Here is a 16,755-nt window from a genome sequence, read left to right on the forward strand (position 1 = left end):
GGCTGCCAGAATTCACTTTTATTCTTAGAAACTGGAGCACGAGGGCAATTGCTTGGAAGCAAAATGACATCTGTGAAGAATGACTTTGGACATTGAATAAAATAGGAGGGGGGCAAATTGGAGGACAGAAGGCCAGAATTCCTGTAGGGCACTTACTTTCAGGACATTTAGCATATAAATGAGATTATTTTGGCAAAAAGTTTCCTGGTGTAGAATATGTGACTGATCAGTAGATGCTGCTGAGGAGCAACTACTTGAAAACATTGGCTTCTCCTGGTTAAAAAAATTGGGCAACCCTCATCACTGATGGAGGGAGTATCCTTCCAACGGCCTTGAGGCATAAACCATGGCTTTATGCTGTGTTTTACAGGCACAGACAGAAACAGAAGCAGATTTCTTGGGAAAACTTACAGAGACAGGAAATAAAAAAGGATGTAGCTCAGTGATGTCCCTACTGATGAACATCACAAACATCCAACATTTTAAAAGGAGATTAGCACCACTGGTAGCTGTGATCTTAATGCTCCCACCAACGCTTCAATTTCATCCTCCACTGCTGGGTTATAAACAAAACACATTCTCAGGCACAGATCAACCCAGGATGAAAAACTGAACATGGCCAGACACTTGCTGTGGCAAGACCAGGCCTGCTGTCACCAGAGCAGCTTGGTGCCCCCCAAAGTGCTGGTCCTGCTCTAAGATGGAGCCACCAAGGAGCTGTCAGCAGCAAGCAGAGAGCTCCTGGTCACTGAGGGTCCTCACAGTGAAGGGATGGCTTCATTTAAAGTGATTTTCCTGAATGAAAGATTTGTATCAACCTTGTCTGGCTTCTCCACTTCTTTAAGGGATGCAATCAATGAGAAGGTGGTAAGGGGCCAAAAGGAACATTCCAAATTCCAGTGGCATTTCTAGGAACTGTCTGGCATGCCCCAAGCTCCTTGCAGTGACTTGCTGGCCAGCCTGCAGGAGGGAAGTGCCTGGCTGTGGTGAGGGATGTGCATGGAAGGAGTGCTCACCCCAGGGAAACAAACCAAAAAAAGCCCTTGGAGCATCTCAGATTACCCTGTCATCTCCAGAGACCCAAGGCAGACAGCACATGCACTTTCCAGCCCCTGCTCTGACCAAGGGAGCACCAGCAGGGAAACACCTTTGTAAATATCAGGGTGTCCCCTAAAGGGCCTGAAATGCTGGAGGATTCCCTGTGGCTGGGAGGATGTCCACATCCCTGCAGTGCAGCTTTCCACGAGCAGCACAGGTGATGTGAGCAGGGCAGTGGGAGCATCAGCCCACATTCCCTCAGGACAGGTGCCTGGAGGGACTCAGGTGAGCCAGCTCCTGCAGGACATCAAGGGTGGCTTCTCCCCTGGCATGGGACCAGCACAGCAGCACCTCCCCATAGCACAGGGCATGGATGAACCCACCCCATGCCTGTAACATACAGGTCTGATGGAGGCTTCTCCAGGAATTTTCTGGGAGCTAAAGCAACTCCTAGTGTAGAATGTGGTGCTGGAGATCACATTCATGGTAAGAGACAGCACAATTGCAAATGTGTCTGAAACCACTCCTTGAATTTTACTGAGTGTGTGTGAGGAAATGGCTCTCCTGAGGTCACCAGGAAATCTGGGGCAAAACACAGATGAAGCACCTGGTGTCCCCAGCTCACCACGGATGCACTGTCTCTGCAGTGGGCAGGGTATCATCACTCCCCTTTGCTGCAGCTGCTCCTCTTTGCTTCCCTTTGCAGAAATTCCTGCCACACTGAAGTATGTCTGGTTGTTATTTAGATACCCCTGTTAAATTTATAGGTATTTATTTAGATGTCCCTATTACATATACAGATATCCCTCCAATCCCCAGGCTGAAGGGACTCTAAAAGAGAATTAAGCATTACACAGAGCTTGTCTCTGGCTCACTTCAGGGTGGACACTGCACAGATAACCTTCCCTGGCTGGACCCATTCTCCTGCAGGACCTGTGCTCTCTTGATCACTTTATTGCTCCAAGCCCAGCTCTCAGGAGTGTTGCCCTTGGGAGAAAAGTGGAGGTTGTGTGCTCTGGTTTGTGCTTTCTGTTCAATGGGCTTTTTATTTTTCTTAACTTCAATGACCTCACATCAATATAGAGACTTCCCTTACCTAACTTTATCTCTCTTCCAGGACCTGCTTTTCTCCTGGGCAATTTCCATCTTCCTAGATGCTGGGGTAGAAAGAGCATGAGTCAAGTTTGGGAATCCATGGGAAATATTAGCAGCCACTAATGAGTGAGAGCAGCATAGGAACCTGCCACAAATTAACAGCCAGGGAAACAACCTAAATCTTTATTTAAGTGTAGGTTTTTTAAAATGGGCTGTTAAGTGACTCAGCTGCATATTACTGGGAAGTTACAGGTAATCTTTGCAGGACAAGGAGGGGCTGTGTTAGGAGAAAATGAGGTGTTTTGCAGCATACAATGTGTTGTAAAGTGTTAGGACATTTATTTATCATATGTGGGCAGACAACTTCACACATCCTACCAGAATTTACTGTACCAATGTAATTTCCATATTGTATCTCTGTAAGTGTTATGAATCAGCCAATATGTGACATTAATTATCTGCATTTAGCACTGTGCAAACTGACATAATGATCAATTATGGAGTAACACATTATGGAGTAACTGTTTACTGAAGCACAGAAGTAATCCCCCAGTTCTCTAAAATATTCTGGAATTATTCTGTACATGCTATATCTGACCAAATCCTGGTTTTGTCCAAAAGTAACATTCTTCCATGGCTGAGAGGTGCAGCATGCAGTGCTCAACAGCTGCTTCAGCAGCAGGTTCCATGGAGGTGGCTCTTCTCCCACCATGGGAGAATCTTCACCAATTCACCTCTTTGGAGAAATGTTTCTCTATGAAGTTCTAGGAAATTGCTTCATGGCTTTGGATTTCTTTTTGATGGAATTCAAAAAGAATTTGAATTCTTTGATTCCAATTTGAATTGAATTCTTTGCCTTTCAACTTCTCACTTCCTCTGTTCATCCATAACTGGAAACACAAGGAATTTGTCTTGCATTACCATTTTCAGGAAGTGTTTGAAAAAATGATGGAAGAATGCAGGATGTTTGGTCTAAGAAAAGGAGAAGGGAGAATAGGTAGAAAAAATATCTTCCATAATGAAGATTTCTGTGCAGACAGTGGCGATTCAAATATTCCCTATGCCCACTGAAAATAGGGCAAGAAAAAAATCATGTTAATTTTCTGAAAAAGATGTCTAGGATAAATATTAAAAAATAATTTCCTGATTTTACAGAGAGATGAGTCCTGGAAAAACACAGAAAAGTTTGGACTTTCCTCTTCCAAAGTTCAGAAGAGCTGAGGCAAACTTTGGCCAGGAAAGGCTGAGGACAGCATCCTCAGTAGAGGCTCTTGAAGTAGGTGATGTGTGATTTTAGGATTCAGGCCATGAGGACTGTCCTAGCAGACTGACAGAGTTTCAGGGCTGGAAGAAGCCCTGGACAGTGACAGCCAGCCATCCCATCCCTCAGGGGCTCCTGAGGCAGAAATGGATCTGCTGTGCTCAAAGCAGCAGTGCAGAGCAAAGACTCCCGTAGCAGCTTTGGAGCAGAGCTCCCAAGGAATGTGTTTTCTTCCATTTTCAGCTTCTGTAGTTCCAGAACTGGGAGGTCCCTCTGTATTTATGCAGAATTCAGCACAAACAGGCCTTTGAACACCACTGAAACAGAAAAATCAAAATGTGATCCTTTCCACCTTGAGAAACAAGCACGTCCCAAACACTCTTATCTCAAAGGCAGAAGTGACAGGCTGTGGAAACATTCAGTCTGGAAATTAATCTTTTGAACAGGAGCTGAGTCTGAATAGATTATATACATATTTGTGTTTGCCTGCTTTGAGTTACATGATGCTGTTTTCATCTTCAGCTGAATAAAATTTTATAACAATTTTTTTTTAAGCCCACCAAATTTGTCAAATTTACTACTGAAGTAAGTTACACCAATGCTGATTTTTAGTGAGTGTAGCTCCTTACTGTAGAAGCCAACCTGGCCTTATTCTGTTGAAGGCTGGATAAATACCTCCTTTGAGCCAAATTCACCTTAATCAAAGCTTATATAAACCTCTTAATATCAGTATTCCTGTGCCTGCTAAACCCAGTGGTTATTTTGGTTGTGTCTGGCAAGATAAAACGATCAGTACTCAAACCCAGTGATTCTGTCTGTTGTCACAGCACTGTATATTGCCAGTATCTATTTTACAGCAGTATGGGTGTGTGAAAATGCCCACACCAAGTGTCCATGTTCATGCAGGGCACACGTATGTGTTCTGCCATGTCACACCACGGTGCTCTAAGCAACAGAGGTCACTCTAGGACAGGACAAAACTCCCTTTTGGCACCCACTGGAGCTCTCCTGAAGGCAGCTCCCTATCAATTTCCTTTTGGTGTGCTATCAGCTGAAAATTGGTCATGTTTCTATGGTAGCAATGCAAGGAAGGCATTTCCACAAATAAACATTTACAGGAAACATCCTTGTTTGGGAGACAAATGAGCACTTGCTCTGGAAATCCTGCTGCACCAGTGACATCCCTGTGGTACTGCTTGGTAGCATCAAAACATTCTCTGTGAGAAACATTGAACTGTTTGCATCAGGGTGAGAGCACATGCCTTCAGATACATCATTTCTCTCTGTGGTTTTCCCAGCTGTCTTTACTTTTCACACAGCAGGCCAGCCCTTCTCTCCCAAATCCATTCATTCCTTTTTCACTTAGGGCTTATCTTGGCTGCCAATGAACCCAAAGGTGCTCCAGACACATTCTTTCTCCAACCAGCTCTTCTTCCTGTCATCCCTTGGACGTATTTTTGTGGCTGCATCATAAGAGGGGCACAACACCATTTTATACACCAGCCTTTCCTCCCACATTGCAGCCCTTAGCTCACTTGACCCTTCTGTAGCTCAGGGGAATCCAGGTTTAGGATTCACACAGCTTTAGGCCAAATGCTAACAACAATGCTGGTTGTTTGGCCACCTCTGAGTGATTAGGAGTTCACTAATAAACCATTGTAACTGAGTGTAAAGAGGTGAGCAGAGGCACAACCCAGTATTTCCTGCTGAAGTGAAAAGTATACACAGTGCAAAGGTCATGTAAATGGTCAGACCCTCATTTTCTCCCAGGTAACAGAAAGACATGGCAACATGAAATATAAGCCAAATACATGCCATTCATGCCACAAAGTAAATTATTAGGACATAAATCAAAATCCACATTCTCCGTTCTTTGTACTTCAGCAACAAAAGATGTCTGGCAGCTCAGGAAGATGATTATCTCTACATATATCACCTTCTCCTCCCTGACCTTTCCCCTTGAGTTTTGGCACTTACCTAATCATTGAGGTCTTTTTTTTTTTTTTCAGGAACATGAGCAGCCTTTAGCATGGAAGGTATCTGAATGTGGAATCCTACATACAGTAAGTTTCACCTTAAAAAAGAAAAAAAAAGGACATTTTTATAGCTTGTTATATCTGGTCAATATTTGTGCAACTATCTGACTTGTGTTTGAACCAGCTAAATAAAAATTCTCCATAAAGAGAGATGAGTATTTTTTTTCCTTGCTGAGACTGGCTTTTCTTTCTTTAGATGGCAATAGCATCTCATGACCTCAACCTTCTCAGCAGAATTCAAACATCAATGTGTTTGGATATGGGTCATGAACCTCAATACTGAGAAAGGAGTTCAGAAACACATTGTGGATCACAGTTGGGTTAAAGAACATCTTAGAAATGTCCCATGTTCCTCAAAAAACCCAGTCTCACACGAGGAGATGTGTAGTGCTTGATAAGCAAGAGGACATAGGAGTCCGGGGCTCTGCCCTCAATACCCAAACCACTACAAGCAACCACACATCCACTGGAGGCAATGGTTTATTTCCCAAAACTTGCAATTTATATGCATTAGGCAAAAAAATCCCAAGTAACTCCAGTTTATGGTTGCTCAGTAACATCTCTTGGTGTTGCTCAAACTCTTGTACAAACTCTGCAGTGCTGGCCTTGTGTTCCCCACACAGCAATACCAGACACCACATCAGAATGATGCTGAGGAGATACTGGGTGCTGGAGTTATTCATGCCAAACTTAGACCAGATTAAACTGGTTTGAATTGAAATGGAAAAGAGGGAATTGCTTTCTCATTTGGCTTGATACATTTGAGTCAAGGTTAGTCAAGCTTACCTCCTTTCTCATGGACCTGCTGATGAAGAGGTAAGCCTCCTCCACACCCTGGGGCTGCAGATCATTCACAGCCACCACGTGGTCTCCGTGGTTAAACAAGCAGCCCAGCCTGAGAGGACCAGCCCACTGTGAGACACTGTGGAGGGCAGAGAACAAAGGAACCACACAGGATATCCTGTATCACTGCACTTTTGGACAGGATTCCATTCGTGGGGCTGCCCTCTGGAAATGACACACACGTTCAACGACTTTGTACATTTTTGATCTGGTTGAAACCATCACTAATTATTCCTCAGCATGCTGCATTCTTCTTTACAACAGCATTTGAAACACAAACTCCAGTACAAAAAGAATCAGAGAGAGCAGAAGGAATCACTGAAGTGTCAGCAAGCCCTGCCCCTGCCCTGTTCTGCCCTGCCAAAACTGCACATGGGTGTCTGCAACTGGACACTTCTGTGCCTGACACTTGTTCCCATCTCACAGGCACTGCCACAAGACATCCAGACTTACCATATTCGTCCTGCTGCTTCAGTAAGTTTTAGGTAATTGTTAATATCAGCCAGGGGTACAAAAATATCCAGTTTCTGCAGCTGCATCTCATCCGTAACTTGACTGTGAGAGAAAAACATCAGAGACCACAGAATCACAGAGCAGCTCAAATTGGAAGGACCCATAAGGATTATTGAGTCCAGCTCCCTGCTCCTTGCAGACTCCCTAAAACTGAATGCTATGACTAAAAGCATGACTAAAGTGCCTCTGGAATGCTGCCAGGCTTGGCAGGATGAAGCCCATGAACATGTCTGTCTCCTCTGCTACCAGCTGGAGAAGACACTTACCTGAGCAGTATAGACAAGTGAACCACTGAGAGGGGCAATGAGCTTTGCCTTCTCTGGAGGGTTGGTTGCAGGCTGGTGCTGCTTTCTGGGAATTGTGTGCCTTTGTCTGCTTCCAAGTCTCTTGGAGATGCACTGTTGCTCTGGCATTTGGGAGGGGATGGGAGCCCATCACGTCTGCACGTGAGCTGGCATGTCTCATCCAGCAGCTTACTAAAGAGGAATGATGATAAAAAATTAAGGGGTTCGACAATTCCAGGCACTCTTGCTGTGTTTGAAGCTGGATCAAGCAGCCCTCAATAAAGCAAAGAATAACAAGTTCTTGTAGAATATCCAGTGGACAAAATAAAATCTAAGTAAAATAAACAGCCTTTCTAAAAATGGACCATAAATCTCAAAATAAACATTTTCAGTATGCAAAAACTATTTATTAAGCCTGGAAACATTTCAGCTAACAGCATGCCTTGACAAAGAAACTGAGTACAGATTGTTGGCCTTGGCTGTACTGGGTTCTTCAGGGATGTAAAGCTGTCCCTTGGGAGATGTGATAACTCAGAACTACTTGAAATCATTTTAGTTTTATTTGATAAGCCTTATATTGCCTGGAGCTGACTCCCCATTGTGCCCCAAACAAGACTGGGGTTAGTAGCAAAAACCGCTCTTGGTATATTTTAACTCAGATGGCATAACCTTGTGAGGTTTTTTTATAGTTATTCCCCCTGGGGGGTCCCAAAGGCACAGAGAAGCTTGAATTAATCTATTGGGATTGTCTGGTTAGTGGGTCTGCATTTCCAGTTGCCTCTCTCCATGTGGCTAAGATCTGACTGTCTGCAGGTGTCAGGCCACAGCTAACAGCTACCGACCCCTCCTCTGGCTCAGGAGGAGCTTTACCCTGCAGGCACAATTCTCTTCAGTATTCAGTGATGTGTTGTGGAGGCTAGGGCCTTGTGGCCCTAGAACTGTGACACAAAGTTCAGGTCATTCTTTGTCACACTGTACCTTCAAAACACACAGCAACAGAGCCGCTCTTTGGATGGCAAAATGAAAGGGAGGATGTGTCATAACTCACACAACTTCTACATGGAAAAGCTGGGAGCTAATGGCCCATATCTATCTTTCTCTTTTAACCTCCAGATAATGCTGCCTGCTTTGGAGAGCACTGGTCTGAAAGGCTGTTGGATGCAGTGACTCAGTAAAGTGGTGAGCTGCTGTCATGAAAACCCAGAAAAAGTGTGAGTCAACCAAAGGTGCTGCATTGTATAGTCAGAGCCTGTGTAAGTGCAGGAGTGTGCAGTGTGAGCTAAAATTTCATGTTGATCAGTTTGAATTTGACTCCAGTGTTCCCATGAATGCTGAACTTTGTGAACTAAGACTCAACAAGGATTCATTCAAACAAGATGCAGCCTCTAGATCTTGTTACACAAATACCAGAGATGTCAGCTCTATCTCTATTGCTGTGCCACATTCAATTCCCAAAACGTTAATGAAGTTGCTACTTACATTGATTTCATTGACATATAAATGTTCTCCTTTACTGGGCTGTTCTGCTCTGGCTTCTCTTGCACAGGGACATCAGACTCAGCTGTAGGGTCAGGCTTTGATATTTCAGTAGTGCACTGTCAGAAACACACAGCAATATAGGACATTAATGTCATTGCCCTGCCTACAGAAAAAAAACCCTTTTAATTTCCCTATTTTGTTCTGTGCTGGTGCTGTTTAAACGTATTGGCTGATATAGCCTGGGTTTCCTCAAATCAGTCAATTCCCAGAAACTGGGAACTAGAAAGGTGCTTGAAACTTAAAAGTTAATGCTGGAATTATTGGAACTGCCAGACTGGGACATGACCAGCTATATTCTGTATATTCTGAAGTACTACCACCAAAAAAAAAAAAAAAAATTGTTGCCTTTTAATTTAAGCAGGCTGAAAAAGGAGACTTGTACTTGGGTATGCTTGACTTAGAGCACTTAGATTATATGACCACATTACCATCGTTGATGTCCTTCAGTCTGATGTACAGTCTGTGACTTCTGCAGAAAACTGACCACTTCTCCTGACCACTTATCTTCTCCTGAAATTAGCCTCCCAAACTGGGTGCCAAAATTTGTATAAAATTAACAGCATGATTTTTCCTGCTGCCTTGTTTCACAGTGAAATGCAGATACCAAAATATACTGCAGTGTTTTAAAAGTACTGCTTTTATGCAGCTTACTGGTTTTTCAACAGAATTACATTTCAAAATACATAAAACTAATGTACTGCTACATTCTCTAAATGAAGCTTCCAATTTCAGAAAATAACCCCAACCCTACCCCATTATACAACAGGCAAAAGCCATTAACAATGAAACAGTTTGGGGAATTTCAACAAAATCAGCAATGTTTTTGTCAAAATGCCACTTTGCACCAGGAAGATCTTTTGAATCAGTCTAGTGTATTTTTTTTCTTGTATAAATGAAAGCTCTATTACCTAGTACTTTATCTACGTATTCCTTTTGCAAGGTACAAGTGGTTCCTCCTACCAGTTCCTCTTTGGCTCATTAAATGTCTCCTGTGTCCTTGGAGCTGTTATCAGGGCAGCAGAACCCACAGCTGATAAACTACCTTAGCTAAAACACTGCTGGGAGTTTGGTAATAATCTTCTTCATCCTTTTTCGTGTTTTCCTCTGGATCTGACAACAGCAGGTTTTCCTCACTTCCTCCCAGAATTTTATCCTGCTGAAAGAATGGGCTTGTATTTAACAGGCTCAGTTGTACAGATTAACATGCATTTTCCCTTTTTGTAAAGAAATACCAGAATCAGCAAATATTCACAGAAAACATGGTAAGATACATCCTGTTGGCATGAGTGACAATTACTTAACAAAGAGTTTTCAAGATCTGGGCCTGGATGAGGGAACCACCAATAAAAACACATAAGATGCTTGAAATGGGGACTCACACTGCTAAAAGGAAGTAAATACAAGGGATTAGTTAGGAAGCCAGTTGTCTGCATGTCACTGAGCAGAGAATAGGTCCAGAGATGTTAGCAGATGTTAAACTTATGAGGCAAGAAAAATATTTTTATCCAATGAACAAATATTGTTGTTTCTTGTTCTCTATACAGCAAGGTTATTTATTTTTCACACATGCCAAAACAGAAACATGAGCTTTGTGCTATTCCCTCTGCTTCAGGCTTAAAATCCAAATTCTTTATCTTCTAACCCTCATGGTCAGCCTGTCCCAGCCTGAACAGCTGCATGTAATACCTGCTCTCTGAGGCATTGTAGGCATGAGAAGAATTAATGAATAAGAAAGAAAAGGTATGCAGAAGGAAGAGACACAAAGAAATTCTTGACATACGCCCAGAGCAGGACTGGTTAAAATCAGACCAAGGGTTAACTCAGTGCATTTCAGAGCTCAGACTCACAACTGAATTACTGCAACTTTATAAAGTACTGTGCATCAGCTGGGCTATGCTGACTGCCCATGGCATTGCAATGTAGTTTCAACTATTCACTTCTTTCCACTAAATTTAGCTGTATTATCTCATACTTGCTGTCAGCCTGTATACAAGGATGGTGATTGCAGCACGTGATTTACCACCCTGTTAGCAGTGATAGCAGAACAGACTCTTTGCCCTGTATCCCAGCACTCCAGGCCAGAGTTCAATGCATAAGCTGTCAATAGAGATGGGTTTGAGCTGCAGAGGGGTGTGCAAGAGCCTTGGCTGTGCCTTCTGTCCTCTTGACTCTGCTGCAAAGGCAGCAATCCACAGCAGGGGAAAACTGCTGCAGGCACTGGTTCAGGGAACACAGGTCAGAACACTTAGCCACTAATACAAGATAACATTCATCTTTTTATCTTCCCAAATCAGTCCTGCTAGATATGGAAGTGAAATTACTTGAAGATATATTAATGCTGACAGAAGGTCAGTTCTAAGACGTGCCTCAATTTAACAAGCTCTTGTTCTGTAATTTAGTTACATTGACTCGATTGCTACTGGCAAAGGCTGAAGAAATAAAACATTTAGGAGCAACTGTGGCACAACTGAGAAGTGTGCAGGGAGGGACAAATCCTCAACCAGTGCAAATGCAGAGCTTTCTTCATCAAGTTTGCGAGAGCTGCCACAATTTGAAATTGCTGCACAGAAACTCTGGGGCTCTGACCCAAAAATCCCTCAACACAGGTATTTCAAGCAAGTTTTAGAAGATCATTTTCAGTGGTAAACAAGAAAACAGACTAAATACTTAGGAAGCTTTCATAGTGGAAATCAACTTGATGTGCTAGGAAAGTAGGTGGATGATCTATAGTCACAGATAGCCAGGTGAGATAAAAGCCAATATTCACTTCTGCAGACGGAACAAGGAAGAGCTGTTTGAATTGTTCTGCTCACCAGGCTTGGACAAACTCCTCTTGATGAGTCACACTGAGCCTGATGGGGGCCAGGATCTGAATAAGGCCTGTTCTTGTCTTCTGAGGAGCCATTCTCCTGTATAAAAAGGAAAAAAGTTGACTCCTCATAAAGATAACTGGAGGTGCCTGACCCACATTCAGCTTCCTCTCACCAGGCTATTTGCACAGAGTTTTGTGACTACAGAAATTCAGCAATTCCTTGGCTGCTATTCCTCCCTGACACTGGACTGCAATTGCTGTAGGACAGCAGCAATGCTTTCCCTCTCTTCTATTTAAATTTTGAGGGGAAAGTCAGTAAGGCAGAGAGGAATTGGATCTGAACTCTCCTCTAAGCTTTACAGCCTAAAAAGAGAGAGAGAAATAAAAGCACAATCACAAATCAGGAGGAATGTGGCTAGCAGCTGCCAAAACAATCATCACATGCCTCTGCCAAGGCATGTCAAAGCAAATCTTCAGGAGTTTACTTAATGTTCACTAAAATTTGCCAGTCAGGCTAGACAGCCAGTGAGGATTGTCTCTCATTGCCCTCATTTACATGCAGACTTGCCTCTTAAAGTATTTACTTTGTGGTGTTACACCCAGGTCCCACTCAGGAACCCCAACAGAAGAGACCACCCAGGCACCCACTGCAGAAACTCTGAACAACTTTTGATGGAAAAAAACCACCCATGCAAAAGAAATGTCACAGTCATGCCAAGGCACAGAGTCATTATGAAGGACAGTTAATTTGTTTACCTTCTGGTAGCTTTGCCTGTCTGGAAAGCTGGCCACACCTACAGAACTCAAGAATAGTGGCAAAGAGGAAGTTCGGCTTTTGACTTCTGGATTTGGAGGATCTTGGTTCTAGAAATAAGGGAAAAGCAGTAGAAGAAAACAGGCACCCGTTGGGTGTGGGCTAAAATGTACTGACACATCTCACTAGAGCAAATTTTATTTCCAATGGCTCAGAGGCATTGTCTGCATGGCATTTTTCAGGCAGACATAAATTTGCCCTGCTTGCATTCTGAGCTGTGTGGAAGCTGCAGGGATGGGAGTACTTAGTTCTGAGTCTAAACTGGAGGGCCTGGCTGGCTGACAAGGTGCAGAAACTTGGGCCTGAGCTTGAACTACCAGGGCTTCCAGCTGATTCATAACATTGACAAACTGATGTAAAACAACATGTAAATATATCTGAAATGCACCCACTAGGTATCACACACAAGTTTTCACTCTGATGCATCACAGGTGTGGTTCATTGCAGCATAATATCAATCTTCCCCTTATTTCCATATAGCTAACTCTTCAAAGAGATTTCTTAATGTAAAATCAATCCCAGTGCAGACAGACTGTGCAATACCTGCTTGGTGCATAAAGCCAGGGTAAAGGACTTATATTAAAATGAATTTCTGAATAACCAAGGTCAGAGGCAACTTGCAAGGGAAAGATCAGCAAAATTCCTTTGCACAGTTTTGTAATGAAAAAGAGAAATACCTTTTTTGTTTTCCTAAAAGAAAGTACAGTAACATGTCACCTGAGGGCAGCATCCACTTCTTTTGTCCTCCCTGCAGACTGAAGATATCAGAGTGACCCAGTCATCTATTTCCTGCCTGAAGTTGGAACAAGAGGAGTGAAAGCTTACTGACAGGTAACACACAAGGGCAATTCTTTTGCCTGCCCATTTCTTCCTATGGGGCCCAAACCAAAAATCCCTGAGATCAAGGGGAAAAACCCCTCACATTTTCAGGAAAGAGTGCTTGTGTGTTCATAGCCAGATGACAAAGTCTGACTCAGAGAGCTAACAATTCTTGGGAATGCATTTGGGCCACCAGGATGAGAAACACGCCAGGAAAGGGCTGTTGAAGCTGTTTTTCATGCTTGCAGTGGATTTAGCTGGATTAATTCTGGAATGCTGCCCATGGAGTGTGGGCTGTGAGAGCCGCGCCCCAGGGGAAGGCTTTGGGTGGCACGCTCAAGCAGCACCCAGGTATGTGTTTTTCTTCTTATCAGAAATTCACACATCAGCTGCTCTTCTGCAAAAAAAAGCAAAAATTCCCCCTGACGTGCTCGTGACTGGGAAACTGAAGAGGAGATGCTGGGAACCAGCAGTACAGGAGCACTGTGACAAACATCCTCTCCCTCACCTAACTGAGCTTTGCCTGATCACCTCCACAGAAACGGCTCCTGCCCCTCTTCAAGACTCAATTCCAGCCAGAAAAAGCACAGACTGCAACCCCCTGCTGCAGCAAAAGCCCCAGCCAGCACTTTGGGGATCTGTTTTCCTTCAGGAGAAGTTTTGCCTTCAGTCTGCTTCCTTTGATTAATAACCTAGATTTCAGGCAATATTGTGGTTTATCCAGGAGGAGCAGAACCTTTTCTACCTCCCAGGAGCTGCTGGGTGAGGAAGCAAAGGTCTGTGCTCTTTCCTGTCCCCTGAGCAGCACAGTTTGAAATGGCACTGCCACTGCCATCCCCCTGCCATCCCTGTCCTCCCTCTGCTTTCACATGCTGGATGCTGTGACTGGATGGCTGCAGGGAAGGGGAGCTCACCTGCCTGGACCAGCAAAAAATTAACCCAGCCATGAGTAAGGGGAGGCAATGCCATAGAAAAAAGCTGTTTTCCATTGGACCAGGCAGCTGAATCACCTCATCCCAGAGCTGGGCCATCAGTAGCTGAGACACAGAAGGGAAGGGAGAGGCTGTGAAGGAGCAGGGCCCTTCCTTGGGGCACAACTTAGTGCTACATTGGTTTAACACCACTGTCCCACTGCTTCTGCACATCCTGCTATGCTCACCTGCTGTCCCCAATGAGGTAGTAACATCTGTTTCCAGTGCTGATGGACATCACCTGCTCAGGAAGGCACTTAAACATCTTCCTCACCGTTTCCATAATTTCAGCATTACTTATGCCAACTTGAATACTTATGATTCTGTGAAGATAACCATAGGAAACATCCTAGATTACTCTACACAGTTACATACAAATAGACACACACATATATGTGTGCATGTCCATATTTTACTCTGAACACAGCATAATATGATGAGATCTGCAAGGGGAAAGTTAAACATTTTTCCACAGAAAAAATTGCTCAAGAAAAGCAATGCACACATTCAAAAGAGATGGTCTTTCAAAGAAGAAAATCTCCAGGCAAAATATATAAAATTAACTTTTCCCAAGTCCCCAGACTATGGATCCTCATTTCTGGAAAAAGGGGCTTTTGGTTTAATTCAGAATCTTGAAAAGAAACAATAGTAAGAAAAATTTCTTGTGGAAGTTTTTTAACCACAATAAAACAATAGATTTTATTTGAAACTAATTGTATATTAATAGTGTTTTAATGGAGGAGAAGAGGAACAGAAGTACTCTTAATGGATACTTGAAGCACTTGAAGCACTACTTCCATTAACCTCCAATAAGCCAAATTAATAAAAGTAATAACAACAATAATTATGGTAATAATGTAACCACAGACCACTGAGCAAGCTGCAGTATTTTTGAAAGCTTCACAATGTAAATCCTTTTAATGGAAGAAGCACAACAGCAATGTGGTCCCTCTTTGCCTAAAAATTCCAGGAGCCTGGAGTATTAACCCCTAGATCTGACAGGAAATGTTTACATTTCCCATTACATTTTCTGCTTCCCTTGCACATATTTCATACCACCCATGGCATGCTAAAGGGTGCCAGTCCAAAGGCAGGGACACTCAGTCCTGCTGCAGTAGGCATATGCTGACAGGAGAGAAACAACCAACCCAAATGAGCCAAGCAGGGCGATTTCTTGGCAGAATAAGAGGCAGTGAGCAACCATGATCAGCCCAAAGGGTTATGAGAAAGTCAGGAGACCTTTGCACAAACCTGCAAAGGACTTTGTGAAGCTGCAAGCTGGGAAAGGGCGTGTGCCACAGCTGGGAGTGGCACAGCCTCTCCTGATTGACCTGTGAGTGAAAGCATGGCACTGTCCTCCCAGGAGGTGAAATGTGTTTTACTGCAGGAACACAGCCTGGGATGCAGGAACACAGCCTGGGATTGTGGAGCCAGGCCAGGTATCTCACTGGCAGCTACATCACAATAAAGCAATTCAGGATTTTCACTTCTACATATATGATAGCTGCACCCAAAGCCTACAAATCCCATGGGACTCTTTTGTGGAGTTCATTGGGTTTGAATCAAGAACCCAATCCTGACCTGTTGAGTCAGGAGCAAGTGCTTGCACAATCAGTGGCCATTGCAGAGTGCTGATACATGACTCAAAATAAAAAAGATGATGCATTTGAGCTACATACTGGTCAACAGCTATGGAGCCTTTCACGTGTTGGCCTTTTAGATACTTCAGGATGTAATTCCCTGTGCTGGACTTGGACAGGACAAACAGACGCCTTTTCCAGGAATTCTGCCAAAGAGAAGGCAATTTGTGTCTCATTAAAATTCAGGACAGCAGATATGAGGGATTGCTGAAATATGACTAATCTGTGCTGGTATACCTGTGAGCTGAAAAGTTGAAGAGGTGGTGATTTGATGAGGAATCCGTGCTTGCAGACTCCACCTTCAGGGCAAAATGTATTTTGAATTCTCACTAATCAAAGAGAAATGAACAGCACCATTACTTAACTTGCTGCCAATTAATCTCTTTAAAAAGACCTGTTTGAACTGGAAATTGTTGCTTAGCACTGGGTTTCTGTGCTTAAATGGCCATAAAACAAACACAAATCAAGGCTATAAAATATAGAGCCAGGCCCTGCTTCCCTGGTGTTAATGCTGACAACTGGCTCAAACTGCAAAGTAAAGGTAGAGAAAATGTAGGGGCTCAGAAGATATCATGAGCTGCTGCTTTATTTAACTGATCTTATTTAACTTTTGGGGTCTGGTCTTATTTAGCTTCATAATTAGTGATCTGAAATGCACCCCTAAAGAAATTCATAGATGGCATTCAGGTAAGGATAGATCATCTCACAGCTTTACCACTGACAAATTTTAGTATAAGAAATTTTGTACCTGCAGAATTTCTTTTACTTGTAGAAGCCATCCTGATTGTTCTTCCACCCAGGTAACAAAAAGAGCCAAAATGTGGAAGCTAATTCCTTTCAGTTTGCTTGCTGCAGAGCAGCATTCCACTGCACACACAATTGCTGTTGAGAAAATAACAAAAATCTTACAACAGTTTGTTTTCATACTGATCAAAATACATAAAATAGCCATAATAACTATTTATTTAAATATATTCATAAATAATTTTATATAATATCAAATTATACACTATATGCTATATTTGTTATTTTATAATACAATCACAAAATTACAAATAACAAATATTATCCCCTTTTATAGGCCAAAAAA

At 43.0% G+C, this 16,755-nt stretch overlaps 1 protein-coding gene across 1 annotated transcript; it reads right to left on the reverse strand.

Annotated features, from left to right (window-relative positions):
- Positions 1-2,497: 2,497 nt before the first annotated feature.
- On the reverse strand, positions 2,498-16,501 carry PLEKHS1 (pleckstrin homology domain containing S1). The gene is made up of 14 exons (XM_077183572.1): positions 16,414-16,501; positions 15,903-15,994; positions 15,705-15,811; positions 14,214-14,348; positions 12,953-13,028; positions 12,178-12,285; positions 11,423-11,518; positions 9,652-9,762; positions 8,550-8,665; positions 7,053-7,262; positions 6,727-6,828; positions 6,217-6,352; positions 5,372-5,468; positions 2,498-3,711 (listed from the first exon to the last, which is right to left on the reverse strand). Exons 1-13 carry the CDS (start codon positions 16,442-16,444, stop codon positions 5,400-5,402), a joined length of 1,389 nt encoding a protein of 462 aa, XP_077039687.1. The 5' UTR covers positions 16,445-16,501; the 3' UTR covers positions 2,498-3,711; positions 5,372-5,399.
- Positions 16,502-16,755: the final 254 nt, after the last annotated feature.

Source organism: Agelaius phoeniceus, chromosome 9 (assembly GCF_051311805.1).
Source record: "Agelaius phoeniceus isolate bAgePho1 chromosome 9, bAgePho1.hap1, whole genome shotgun sequence".
NCBI classification, from domain to species: domain Eukaryota; kingdom Metazoa; phylum Chordata; class Aves; order Passeriformes; family Icteridae; genus Agelaius; species Agelaius phoeniceus.

Bases quoted from the DNA above. Each gene is read 5' to 3' on its own strand.
- PLEKHS1 (XM_077183572.1), bottom strand. From the start codon at position 16,444: ATGGCTTCTACAAGTAAAAGAAATTCTGCAG. The intron at 15,812-15,902 runs GTATACCAGCAC...TCTCTTTGGCAG, and splicing joins TTCAACTTTTCAGCTCACAG to AATTCCTGGAAAAGGCGTCT. The intron at 5,469-6,216 runs GTAAGCTTGACT...TTCTTTTTTAAG, and splicing joins GCAGGTCCATGAGAAAGGAG to GTGAAACTTACTGTATGTAG.